General features: G+C 39.0%; 1 protein-coding gene across 1 annotated transcript; it reads right to left on the bottom strand.

The window, feature by feature from the left end:
- Positions 1-9,279: 9,279 nt before the first annotated feature.
- CCDC89 (coiled-coil domain containing 89) lies at positions 9,280-10,579 on the bottom strand. Its single transcript, XM_003780851.2, has one exon. It carries the CDS (start codon positions 10,531-10,533, stop codon positions 9,418-9,420), a length of 1,116 nt encoding a protein of 371 aa, XP_003780899.1. The 5' UTR covers positions 10,534-10,579; the 3' UTR covers positions 9,280-9,417.
- Between the last annotated feature and the right edge of the window lie 3,554 nt (positions 10,580-14,133).

The raw sequence follows: 14,133 nt of genomic DNA, 5'->3' as shown, positions 1-14,133 counted from the left end.
TTTAGAGGGAGTAATACCCTTTCACTAGAATACTTAGAAGCCACTGTAGGGTGGTTAACTGGCCAAATTTCACTATTGTGAGTCTCAGGGATTAGGACAGTCTGAGGAGAGAGAGAAAGAGAGAGAAAGTCCAGTTGATACAATGGTCAGAACACATACAACATTATCCATAAAGTTTGCCATCTTATATGGGTACGGTTCATGGCACCCTAAAACAATTATAATGATAACATCAAATATTACTCATCACAGATCACCATAGCATGTATAATAATAATAAAGTTTGAAATATTTTGAAGAATTACCAAAACCCTTGAGACACAAATTGGGAATACACTGTTGAAAAAATGGACTTGCTCAATGGAGGGCTGCCACAAACCTTCAATTTACAAAAAAGGCACTATCTATGAAGCACAATGAAATGAAATGCAAAACCAGGTATGCCTATAGTACTAAAACCAATGTATTCATTTTAATATATTTTACCTGTTTACTCATGAGGTACAATTTGTAAGGAGTAGTGAGACCATGATAGGTGTTATGACTGGACAAAAATTGAAGAATCAGGTAATTGGCACTGTCCAGGCACTGATGGATTATGTTTACAAGAGCTACATACATATTCAGATGGACTATATGCAATTCCGAGCATGCTAGCTGCATTTCCATTCCTTTACCTCCCTCTCAAGAAAGTATTTTTGAATGCAACTAAATGAAGGTTATATCATTGTGGATTAATCTGGAATCCATTTTATTTTAAAAAGACTATTATTTAACCAACTAAAACAGTGGCAAATCACTTATATACCTCCCAACTAATCAACCCCCTGAATGAAACTGAGGATTGCTGCTCTAATGAGGGAAAGGGAGAGCAAATGTAGAAGAAATTTGAACAGAAGAGATTTAGCAGAGTAGGAGAAGAGCTTTTCATGTTCTCCGAGTAAGGACTGCACTTCTCAAGTGGAAGTTGTTTCATCTCTCACCCCAACAGGCACCTCAGAGCCAGAACTTGGTTGTGGTGCTCTCAACTTCCCATTGCCAATTCTGAACCATTTCTCTTCTTTCCTTCACAAAGCCAAGCTCTTTTTTCATTTTAATTTCTTTTTTTTTTTAATTTCTTAAATGTTGAAAATTTTTACTCATATACAACAGTGGAGGGAACAGTATACAGAATCCTTATCTGCCCATCATCTACACTAACAGTTATTAAGATTTTGCCATAATTGCTTTCTCCCCCTTTTTTGCTGAAAAATTTTAAAGCAAATCCTAGATATCACGTCATTTCATCCTTACACATCAGTGTACATTAAGAACACTGTCATTTTTTCTCTATAACCATGATGCAATGATTACAGCTAATAAAATTATTATGGCTGTATTGACATCATTTAAGCCAGTCATAATCAATTGTTTCACACGTGTCTATCTACAGATGACTTGACTAAATCAGAATCTAGCCAATTCTATACATTCCAGATGGCTGTTATACCTCCTACGTGTCTTTCAATCTAGAACAGCAACACTCCCCTCCCTCACTGCCCTTCCCAAATGCCATTTGTTTGAAACCAGGTCAATTGTCCTATTGAATGTCCCATATTCTAGATTAATCCATTTGCTTTTTTGTGGCATCATTTTACTGTTCTCAGTAGCGCTCATATTTCTTGTAAACAGGAAGTTACTTCTTATGGCTTTGTGATCTTTAGGTTTAACATTTGGGGTAAGAATACTTTTTAGGAGGTGCTGCTCTGCATACTGTATCACATTAGAAGGTACATAATATTTAGCTGTCCTGTTTTTAGTGATGCTAAGATTGACCATTGTTTTCATATTAGACTGACTGACCATAGTCTAATTTCCCCATTGTAAAATTGTTCATTAACCTTTCTCCTAATAGTTACATGTAAAATGATCAGAGCCTAAATAAATTATATTTTACTAGAGGTTACAAAGTAATGATTTTTTAAAACTTGTTTCTTTACTTTTATAATCTGGAATTCTTCTGTAAAAAGCAAATTTATTTCATTATTTATGGGTCATTTTGCTACCGTGGAATACAGAGAATATGAAAATTAGAATAAATGCTCGATTAATTCCCTTTGATAGTTAAGGAGTCAGTGTGACCAATGAGTTTTGTGTTTGTTTTGTTATTACTATTGTTCAACTTTCTTTTGGGGGATATATCATAATGAACTCATAGATTTAAAAATATTCAGTATATTTCACTCAATTGTGGTTATAGTTTTGATGTTCAAATTAATCATCTTTGGCCATTAAGAGTCCCTCCAATTTAGCCCTTTTGTCTTTTTGACAGAACTTTATTAATCTTTGATAATTTATTTGCTTTCTGGTGCTAGATACATTAGGTTTACCTACCCCAGGTCTGAAACCAATCTCTCCTCTGGGAAACCCTTCTTCATTTCAGTGGAAAAGTTTTTGGGTAACACAAACAGGGGCCCTAGGGATGCTCATTGCACTGGAATACCACTGCTTTTAGGCCTTTCAGTTAACAGCTCTAGGAAATGTTTTGTTTTGTTTTGTTTTTAAGAAAAACTATCAGGTTTAAACTGATATTTTTAACTCAAAATATCAGTTTAATATTAAATAATTTATTACAATTTTTAAATATATATAAACACTGAAAATGTCTCTAGCAACATTATTTTGCTTTAGCCTCTCTACATTTATAAAAAAGTTTTAACTGAATGCTAACATTACAGCTAACAATAAGACTAATGAATGAAATGCACTAAGATTATTTTGTACTTCTATTTGTCCATGGAATATATTCCATTAAGGATATTTATTTAAAACACTGTTTCCTAAAGCTATTTGGATAATTCTTTTCTTTGTATAGTTAGAACAATGTAAAACTCATGCCATGTCCTTCTCATATTTCTTACTTAAGATTTTAGCTTTCTGGTTTCATTTTCTCTCAGTAATATCTTATTTAAGGTCACCCAGTAAGTAACAATCAGGAATTGGGTCCAGGCAGTCTGATGCCAAGGCACCCTTTCACTTACTTTTATTTTTCAGCTAGTTTGCTGATTTGCTGATCATATATCTGGGTTTCCAAAGGGCCCGCTAAACGAATTTGCATGGAGTTAGTGGGTGGAGGAGGGGAAGGACTGAATCAGATTATGAAAGTTCAGACTTCTGACAGGGACTAAAGTAAATGTGGATGTGAGCATAATAGGATTAATCTGGCCAGACAATCTCTTATTTGAGTCTATTTGTAGCTGCTTATTCTGCAGCCCTGGCTGACATGGCTGTTGGGAAAGGTAGTTTTTTTTTTTTTTTTACCAGAAACAGGAGGTGCTGTGAAGGCTTCCACGCTACTGACTGTACTCATGCTTTCCTCTTCTCTTGGACAGTTCTTATATAGTCTATAGGTGGCTGAAATTTACTTCTAAGAAAAGCTTTCCCTAACATTAGGCTGGGGGCTCTGCTATGCATTCCCATGTCATCCTATTCTTCAGCATTTTTCTCACTTACCAGGGTGCAAATTAAGTGAAGATGAGGTAGGTGTCTTGCTCAAATTGTATCCCAGCCTTAGCGTAATGCCTGGCGAATAAAAGACTCTTGATAAAAACGTGTTAAATTCATGCTATATGTTAAATCAATGAGAGAATTCATTGATTTCTGAATAAATCAAATGAATAAGATTGAGAGATCAGAATGGCCTGCCCTACTTCTACCATTTTTGTTTATTGGTGCAAAACCAAAAACAAACACATAAAGTCTAAAAGCTTGAGTACCTAAGAAAATAGGCTCTCTAAAATGTAAAATTTGGAAATCCATGAAAGAAGTTAACACATCTAAATATTTAAATTTAGGAAAGAAATACTAATTATCGGGAGACACTCTTTAAGGTAGAAAAAGAGACTGTCATTAGCCATATGTTGTCAGACACTTGTGAAAGCAGCAGCTTCCAGCTGAATGACCTGACCCAGATCTGTCAGGCCATATTTGGCTTTGTCTTGCTACCCAGTTTTTGGAGAAAGGAAAATCTGCAGGCTTTGGGGTCATCTACCCAGAAAGGGCTTTACTGGGAAGTTAAATGGTTATGTGTAGGAATCTTTTATTTGTGTTTTCAATATTACTATTTCTTGAATAGGTAATGTATTCACATGGTTCAAATGTAAAAAGATATAAAATAATATACATTGGGAAGCTTCCTTACCACTCCTATCCCTGACCTCATTCCTTATACCTCTCAACACCACGAACAACCACTTTTATTAGTATTTTTGCAATATTTATTTATGCAGATGGAAGTAAATATGTTCATTTTTTATTTCCCTCTCTTCCTCTTCCCCTCACACAGAAGATAGTATACTACAGATATTGTTCTATTTAGGGTTTTCTTCACGTATATCCTGGAGATACTTCTATAATAGTACATATAAAGCTTCCTCAGTCTTTTACTCACAGTGGCACTGCCCCCCAAAGTTTGTTTGACCTGTTCCTTAATGATTGTATAGCTATTTCCAATCTTTTGCCATTACAATAATGTGATAAATAACCCTTAAACATGAAAGAGAAAATTATTTTAGACTAGTACCAGTAAGAGTGGATTAGAGCATTAAATGGGGGCTGTCTTGCAAGTAACTAAGGCAGGAGTCCCTTTGTGGGACTGAGGAGGGGGTTGTGAAGGCACTGTAGTCAGTAGAATGTGTAAGGAATGATCAGACCCATCTGTCCAAGAAAGAGCTTTTCTTGTTTAAATTTTTTTTTCCAAGTTTGACAAACAGTAGGTTTTAGGGAGAACAGCCAAATAGGGAGATCATCTGTACAGCCCCAGGTATGTAACTTTAATAAGATGTTTTTAATAGTGTAGAAAATATCCAGTTACTCCTTAGGAAGAAAAACAATGATTTGAAAAACCTATTCTTGGTCACTTTCCCAAATTCCAGCAACGTTTTTAAAGGCCAAGACTCATGATTTAAGATAAAGACTCCTTCCCTGATAAGACTGTTGGCAAGCTAGAAGCAAAGCAGACACTGTTGTGAGTCCACCCAACATCCACCTCCCTTCAACTCTGCTAGGAGAGCCTTGCCTTTGTCAGGTAGTACCGCCCACTACGTGGCATAGGCTAGCCTGATTCGTGGCAAGAAACCGTACGCAGATACTTGGCTGAGTTATTTGCATATGACTCATTTTGGCCAATGAGGCTGACAAGCAGTCTGGAAAGGCAAGGTAGACTTTTGGGAGAGCAGTTAAGAGCACAGTTCTCTTTATTTGTATGCCAAGAGGAGGTATCTCAAATGTCTGTCCAGGTCTTGCCAATGGGGAACAAAATCATCCCTGCTCTATGTTTACTCCACAGGTGACTGGGTCAATAAGGGCTGAATGGGACACCAGGCACCTAGGCAGTTGCTTCTTCAAACCATGTTTTCAATAACTGTTAAATAGAGTTGGGGAGACATAGATTTTCTATCAGTACTTTGTTTGCTAGAAACAAATTAACTTGAATTCATTCATATTAACTGAAGCAGAGTCAGTATTCTGAAAACATCAGTTCACAGCTCACTTTTCCTTTAGCTCTTCTTTCTACACTCTAATGATTTCTTTGAACCAGACAAGTTCCTCAGAGGCACAGTGAAGGGCATACAATTTAGGTAACACAAAAGATTATGCTTATCAGCTGCTCAGCACTACTCACACATTATTTGGTTTCACATCTCTGTTCCGCTGACTTTTTATTTTAGGGCTACTGCTTGTGAATGTTCCAGAAAATTTCACCAGGGATATAGGTCTGCTTTAGAAAGTTTTGTTTCCTTTTTAAAGTTCCCTTCAAAGGTAGTAGTTTGGAGGGAGGTGAATTCACATATTTGTCAATTTGTTCCAGTGATAAGCATGACTTTACAGAGCAGCATACCACAATAGCTAAAACTGGTTGCTTATCCCCTAGTGTGGCTCTGCATTCCACATTAAATACAAGATGATCTCAGAGAGAGTAGAATACAAAGTGCCATGAGGCACAAAGGGGGAAAAATGACTTTTTGTGGCTATTTTGAAGGTAGTTTGTATACTGGGAGAAAACATGGGTTAAAGAGCCAGAAAGCAGGACTGGCTACTTAAATGGCAGTGCTCAAACCCCAAAAATGAAAATGCGAAGCTCTGTGTGGAAAAAAATTAAGAATTTCAAGCCAGCAACTGTGAACGTTTAACCAAGTGTGGGGGCCCTGTTCTTACTGGCACACTTATAAAGCTGCCCTTTCCCCGAGAGCCTTGGGTTCAAATCTCACTCCTGCCTCTCCTAAGCTTCCTGGCTTGGAAGAGTCACCCCGAGTCTCATTTTTTTCATCTGCAAAATAGGGAGAACTGAACCTCCCTTTAAAAGTTGCCATGAAGGTGAAGTGAAAAGAACTCGACACAAGATAGGTGCACATTCCTCTATCTTAGACGCCCATCTTTGATTTTCTATTCTCATTTACCAGTTTCCTTTTAAAATCATTCAAAGGGGTAAGGCAAACCTTACATCCTAAGTAGCCCAAATCCGATCACTGAGGATCTACTAAACGGCTATTTTATATGGATCAACATTGTACAAACTCTTTAGCATGACTTGAAACAGTCCCATCCTTAGACTCAGGCACCTTTGTCTCTTTTCTGGTGGCTCGGTTTTCGAGGACATGTACCTCTACCCTGCCCACCCCGCGATCTTACGGATGTACCCTACCCCATCTAAGGAGGAGTCCCTGGAACGTAGACAGGGACGATTCTCCTTTACCCGGGACCCCAGGATTCCTACCCAAACGGCCCTTTAGCCCGCTTCCCGAACCGCCTAGCCTCTGCAATGGGACCTCCTCGTGGCAGGACGGACCCAAACCTCGGATACCAAGAACTACTCTCAACCGGATGCAACTGGAGACTGGGAGGCAGAGCTCGGACGCGCCGGGGAGACCGAGGCGGGGCGGCGATGGCACGCATGCGCACCAGGCCCCCAGCGGAAAGACCCGAGCACTGGCCGAACCGGAGGTCGGCGGCTTCCGTTCGGACTTTCCCCCTCCCTCTCTCGCTCCTCCTCTATCTTAGTTCAGTCCCACTACGCTCGCCCCACCGCCGCCAACCGAGCGGGCCTGCCTGACTTTCAAGGTTCCGGTATGTTGGTCCCGCGCTGCGGCTCACACCTGTAAGCCCGGTACTCTGGGATCCTGAGATGGGAAGTTCTCGTGAGCTCAGTAGTTTGAGACCACCCTGACCAAGAGCGAGACCCTGGCCTCTAAAAAGATAAAAAAAAAAAAAAGGTCCCCGTATTCTAGCTTCAACCTGCTCTTCAGCTCTGTAGAGACGCGTGGACGCTTCTGCGCATCTTCTCTTAACTACTTATGATTTCCCCAAGTATTCAGGGGCGTTTTAAAATATCTCTACGCCATCTCCATGATGCTGTCTCAAACCTTTCTCCTTTTTCTCCACTTGAAGAAATTCGACCAGCTTATTGGTCAACTCCTATGACAGTCATCCGTGGAAGTCCTCCCAACCATCCCAACCCATCCCCAGGCGGGGTTAGATACTGCACGTCCCCCACCCTCACTTCTACGACCTCATAGCGCCGCCTGTGAAAACGTCACCGCGTTTGTAATCTCCCCGCCATACTAGACTGCGGGGAGGGGGAGGTCTCTTCCAAGGCAGGAAACGTTTTTCTTTCTCTATGCTTATTCTCAGCGTCTACTCCAGCACCTGGCACCCAGAAGTCAGTATCATTATGGTGGTGTAGTCATCAAAATCCCGGTGACCAGGTGACCTTATGCAAATTACTGAAACATATTTCCAATTTTTAAAATAGAAACAAATACAAAGTCTCACTCTGGCGCCCCGACTACAGTGCGTGGCATTATAGCTCACAGTGACCTCAAGATCTTGGGCTCAAGCGATCCTCTTGCTTCCGTTTTTCTATTTTTAGTGAGTCTTGCACTTTCTCAGGCTGGTCCGGAACTATTGAGCTGGAGAAACCCACCTGCCTCGGCCTCCCAGAGTGTTAGGATTACAGGCGTGAGCCTCGGCGCCTGGCCCATAATTACATTCTTGAATAATGCTAAGATGTTTATTAAACAAAACCTTTCATCCAAATTGCTTTAGCACAGTGATAAATAGTATGGACTCAATAAAGGATACGCATGATTAAACTAGCTCTTATGTTCTGATTATTGGTAACCTCTTAAAGGAAGTAGTCTTTTGAAACCAACAACCTGGTTTCTATTTTGATGAGAAAAAAATTGTTTTTAATAGTATAATCTTAATAGAAGTGTGAGAAAATGGGTCTTAAGAATTACCTGATATAAAGTAACACCTGGAAATGGTTTATTAAAAAGTCACCAAGTAATTTTTTTTTTTTAGTAAATCCAATTTGATGTGTAACACTTGGTACTCTGAATGGGTGAGAAAAATACTACATTACAATCTGTTCTGAGAGATATGCATAATAATGTTCATATGTCAACTAAAATAAGGAAATACAAAGTATATTTTTCTGACTACATTTAAGAAATTTCAGAACTTCTTTAAGAACTTTACATAATCATATATGCCTATTATGTTCTTATAACTATTCCTATAAAATTTGGGTATTACTACCAAAATGCTGTAAGTATACATGGTCAGCTTAGTATTTTTTTAAAAAAGCAAAAATTACCAAAGAAAAATGTTACTGAAAACAAAAAGAATTGCTATGAGTTATTATGTAGGTTATATCCAGTCTGCTATGACTTATCCCAAATTGAGGCTTTTCCTATAGAATATTGTGAAATATTTAATAAAACTATTGATATTTGCATTATTATACATATAAATCTCATCTTTATTCAAGAGAAAACTAAGAAAATGGAATATGACCTGGGCTTGTGGGAAAAATAAAAATAATGTTGATTTAACTTATTTGAATTTTATTTCTCACACAGCATGTTATAAAGTTGGCTACTTTGGTAAAGAAGTAATGATCTGAATTTTCTTTTTCCATGTTAGTGCAAAATAAAGTGTCCATGCTATTATTGTGCTGGTATCTGCCTGCTTACAATTTCCACACCTATCCATGTACAACAGTTAATTATCTATTTTTTTACACAACAGCATGTTTTAAATTGACTTAAATCATACAAGCTGCTAATTTAAAAATTTAAGAATATGAAGATATCTGTGGTCAAGAATAGATAAGGTATGAGTTAAGGGAAGAAAATGCTACCAAATACAGGAAGATTTCCAAGGCACAGGACATCTGGTAAATCTTGTGTATTCTAGGTGGCAGAACTGAAAATTAATGTTCGTTTTACAATGGTAACAATATCATAGTAGTTTTGCTCTGAGCTGCCTTTTGTGCTTAAAAGTATAATAAATGGGATATCATCTTTGCTCTGGTCATAGTGCTAAGCCACAAATATTTGAATTCTAAATTGGAGGCAAGAGGAAGCAGAGACTTCCTTATGGGAAGAGATGGCGAAGTTTGGCATTGAGTTCTCGCTCCTTGGTTAAAAGATCCAGGCTGTGCTTTTTGAAAGCTTCTGACTGCAGCCTGAGTTCATCATAGGCCTTCTGGATTCCATCCACTTTGCGCTGAAGCTCCCGAACTCTCAAGTTGCTGTCTACAGCCACTGCCTCTTGCTCAAACCGCTCTAGTGCGTGCCTCCTGGCCACATCTGCTGTCTCCAACTTCTCCTCCAGCTGGCGGATCTCTGCCTGCTTGTTCTGAAGCACCTTGCCCCTTTCCATAGACAGCTTCAGCAGCTCCTCCTTCTCCCGAGTGACTGTGTGCAGCCTGGCCTGCAGCTCCTGGCTCAGGCTGCTGTGCATCTCCTCAGCCTTTGCCATCTGCTCCACGGCTTTCTGGTGCTGCTGCTTGAGGCTTTGCAGCTGGCTGTGCAGCCGCTGTCTCTCCTCTGCGTGGGTGCAGGCCTGCTGGCTCTGTAGCTCCAGCAACTCCTTCTCACGGGCCTGTGCCTGGCAGGCATCCTGGGCACACCTCTGTTTCAGAGTCTCCAGCTCCTTGGTGAGGGCCTCACTCCCAGAAGTGAGTTCCAGGACTTTGGCCTTCTCATCCTTCAGAGCCTGGCTGAAGAGGCTGCTGTTCTCCAGCTTCAGCTTCTCATTCTCCTCCCTCAGCTGGACGTTCTGACTCTTGTGCTCATCTTTGAAACGGATCATCATCTCATGGTTGGCTGCCAGGGTCATAAAGCGCTCCTCCAGCTTCCGGGCATGTTCAGTCTTGGCCCTAAGCTTCTCCTCCCCCTGCACTCTCTTCTCCTCCAGCTCTGTGTTGAGCATCTCCAGGATCTGGCAGCGCTCTAGGGCGTCATCTGACCTCCGCTTCAGGATGCAGATGAGCTGAGACTGCTCTTGGATGCGGGAGCGAAGCATCGCCTTCTCACCCTTCTCCTCCTCTGACAGTCCTCGGAGATTTGCCAAGGCTTCCTTCAGACCCTCCAGTTCCTTAAATCCCACCCCCTCCTCGTTGTCCAGTGTTTCATTTTGCTTATCTAAGGGCTCTTCAGGGGTTGGGGTGGCCATTCTGAGAGCCTGCCTTACCTGAGGCATAGGCATGCTCCCCGGGTAAGAGCAGGAAGACTACAGTCCTTCTCCCTCAGATTTCAAAAGCCGTTGGGGGTTGCTAGGGACTCCTGGCCCTCTCGGGAAGGCTTTTCCAGTAAGATGCACTGTAATTGGTAGGCAGGCCTTTAGAATCCTATGACTTAACAACAAGGCAGTCTCGGGGAACCCAGAGCCGCGCTGATCGGATTACGCTTGCCTTTTCAACCAATCACAGCTCTCAGCTCACAGCCCTGTGTCCAGCCTGTACTGCACAGAGACACAAACCCCTCTTAATTCCTAGCCACCTTCAGGGGAGGAAGCCTGACTCTACCTGATTTCTGGTAGGAGAAAACAAGCCAACAGTGACGTGTTCCTTCTTTCTTTCCCCTCTCTGAGTGTTGATATTTAAGTATTAAAATAGCAAACTCCAGTGAAATTTCTTTTTTTCACGCTAGGGTTGTCCCCACCTGGAAATACTCTTTATTAGATATTTAGCACTCCCTGTTTTTACCCATTAGCAAAACAAGGTTAACAGTAAGCTGCTAAAGTGACCCATGTATATGTGATAATCATTACAGCAAACAAAACATCCAAATGAGGCTTATTGTCATATATCAAAGTCAACTCCTAATGGATTAAATAGTTAAATGTAAAATAAAACAAAAGTATTAAAAACAGAAACTAGAAGAAAATGAAGATAAGCATTAGATCTCTGCAGAAGGACTTTCTTAGCTGAAGCATTATATAAGAGTACAGAAAAGAAAAGCTTAATCCGACTTCACTGAAAATCTAAAAAATTTTCCAACTGGTTATTGTAAACCACACTACAATGAAAAGCTTTGAGCAATTTTTACAATTTGTATAATTTAAAAAATCATATGACTTCTGAGATCCCTCCAGCCCATTTTTCCTCTGGACTCGCCTGACATTTTACTCAGCTACTGAAGTTTCTGTAACTAGCCGACTCCCTGGCTCTATTTCTCTGTCTGGAATGCCTTATTCCACTTTGTTCCCTGTCCATATTGTCAGCTTTTTATGCTTGATTAGAAATTATCTCCTCGGTGAAGCCCTTTCCTGGCCCCTACATGCAGAATTGACTACCCACTTCTATTAGGGCATTCACTATAGCCTATTTGTACTGTTAGTGGACCATGCAAAAGGTTTATTACAATCATTGTTTACTTGCTTGCTTCCCTTACTAGATCACTGAGGGCAGAGAATATGTCTGTTTCATCCTTGGTGCTTAGACCAGTGCCTGTCACATTGAGGAGACTTGAGGTAAATGTGGTTGAGTGGATATTGAAAAATATCCATAATAAATGAGACACAGATTTATATTTTTATAGTTTACAAGTATTAATAAAACATTAACATCTTAAAAAAGAAATGAACAATTAAATCCACAGAAGAAAAAAACCAAAATGCCAAGAATTGAACCTCAACATGATTTTTTAAAAAGTAAGGTAAAATGAGATACTACTTTATCTATCAAATTAATCAAAATATTTCCCCCTTATTTTAAGATTATCCAGGACTTGGGTAAGGGTATAATGAAATAGGCACTTTCATACGCGTTAGTGAAAGTCAACTGAAAGTATGTACTAACCAGACTTAGTGGCTCATGTCTATAATCCTAGCACTCTGGGAGGCCAAGGCAGTTTGATTGCTTGAGCTCAGGAGTTTGAGACCAGCCTGAGTAACAGTGAGATCACGTCTCTAAAAAAAAATATTCAGGCATTGTGGTGGATGCCTGTAGTCCCAGCTGCTCAGGAGGCTGAGGCAAGAGGATCATTTGAGCCCAAGAGTTTGAGGTTGCTGTGAGCTATGACAGCGAACACTCTAGCAAAGTAAGAGAACAAAGTAAGACTCTGTCTCAAAAAAAAAAAAGTTTTTGCTAAGAACTTAAGACATTTTTATGTCTTTGGAACTAGTAATGCCCTTCTGGGGAGATCTTTGCTGAGGAAATAATCTGAAAGGAAACATTTTGCTCAAACTTTTCATTGTAGTGTGGTTTACAATAACCAATTGGAAAACCAGTCCAAAAAGAAAAATGTTAAGAAAGTTATGATATATTCATACAACAGATTATGTAGCCATTGAATACAGTAGGACATATGTTGACCACCCATGGGACTATAACAAACTGGTCAACATATGGAGGTGGTCAACATGAGGAACTAGGCCTATTGTACTGATATGTTCATGTGGTGCATGTCTGGGCTATGAAAATTAGGTCAACTTAAGGAAGTGGTCAATGTAGGGACCAGGTGGTCAACTATGGAAGTTCTACATATTATCACTTTTACAGGTAATTTTTAAAGTAATGGAAAATGTTTGTTAGAAAGACAACTGAAAACAATAAGATACAAAACTTAAAACTGAGATTATTTCAATGCTGTAAAAATTATGGGTAAACAGTTCTGATCACTATTCCTCTGATCACTATTTCTGATAGCCAAACTTATTGTATCTCTGATGTCATGATGATAAGGAAAAAGCTTAGATGTTATAGATAATGAATGGGTTTATAAATGCTTCAGATTTCCTTGGGAGCAAAACAGATCTGAAGGAAGAGTTTCAGATTTTACCTTCACTGTCAAGATCCAGGTCTTGATACACACAGAGGAGAAGGTGATGTAAAGACAGAGGCACAAATTGCAATTACAAGCTAAGGAATGCTGGCAGCCAACAGAAGCCATAAGAAGCAAGGAATGCCTTCTCTCCCAGAATCTCTGAAGAGATCATGGCCCGATACCCCGATTTCAGAGTTCTGGTCCCCAGAAATGTGAGAGAATAAATTTCTGTTGGTATAAGCCACTTAAAAAAAAAAAATTAGAGTCTCATCTCCCAAATCCTGAATCTCTTGTTTATATAAGGAAAGCAACGTTGAGGACTAGGGAAATTTACTAAATTGTAGTTTTAACAACTACTTAAAATGATACAATATTGAAGTTTTGTGAAAGTGGATTCCAAAGGCTTAATAAATGTGAATTGAACTTTTTTTTACAATTTTTCCACATTCATCTTCTTTACTTTTCCTTGAATTTCAAGCTTCATATGCTTGAATAGGACTTGTTAAGTCAATACAAGTGACAAGGGTCCTGTTCATTTAAATAAAAGGGTCATACCTACATGGAAAATTTTATTTGTTGATTACCTTCTTGGTTGTCTGATGTAGTAGAGTCAGTTCACAAAATATATTTCCTAAGAACAGGAAGACAGGAAAAATACTCAACATATTAGTAGCAGTTGTTTCTTGAGATTATGTATGTTTCTCCCCTTCTACCTTTTCTAAGTTTCTTGCACAGAGTGGACACTCAGTGATATGTTTCAATTAAATGAATTGATTTTTGACATTTAAAAAAGTTTATATTCCTTTTTATATTAAAATGTATTTTATTATTTATATTAAATTAAGTATATAAAATTTATATTTTTATTATTTATATTAAATTAATATATTTAAATTAAATTAAAACATTTCTTTTTATATTAAAATGTATTTTATGATTTATATTAAATTTATGTTTAAATTATTTTATTTTATTTTATTTTATTTTTTTATTTTTTATTTTTTTGAGACAGAGCCTCAAGCTATCCCCCTGGGTAGAG

The sequence above is a fragment of the Otolemur garnettii genome, unplaced genomic scaffold (genome assembly GCF_000181295.1).
Source record: "Otolemur garnettii isolate 467f Iridium unplaced genomic scaffold, OtoGar3 scaffold00001, whole genome shotgun sequence".
In the NCBI taxonomy this organism is placed as follows: domain Eukaryota; kingdom Metazoa; phylum Chordata; class Mammalia; order Primates; family Galagidae; genus Otolemur; species Otolemur garnettii.
The sequence above is the reverse complement of the archived record's forward strand: the minus strand, read 5'-3'. Positions and strand labels throughout refer to the sequence as shown.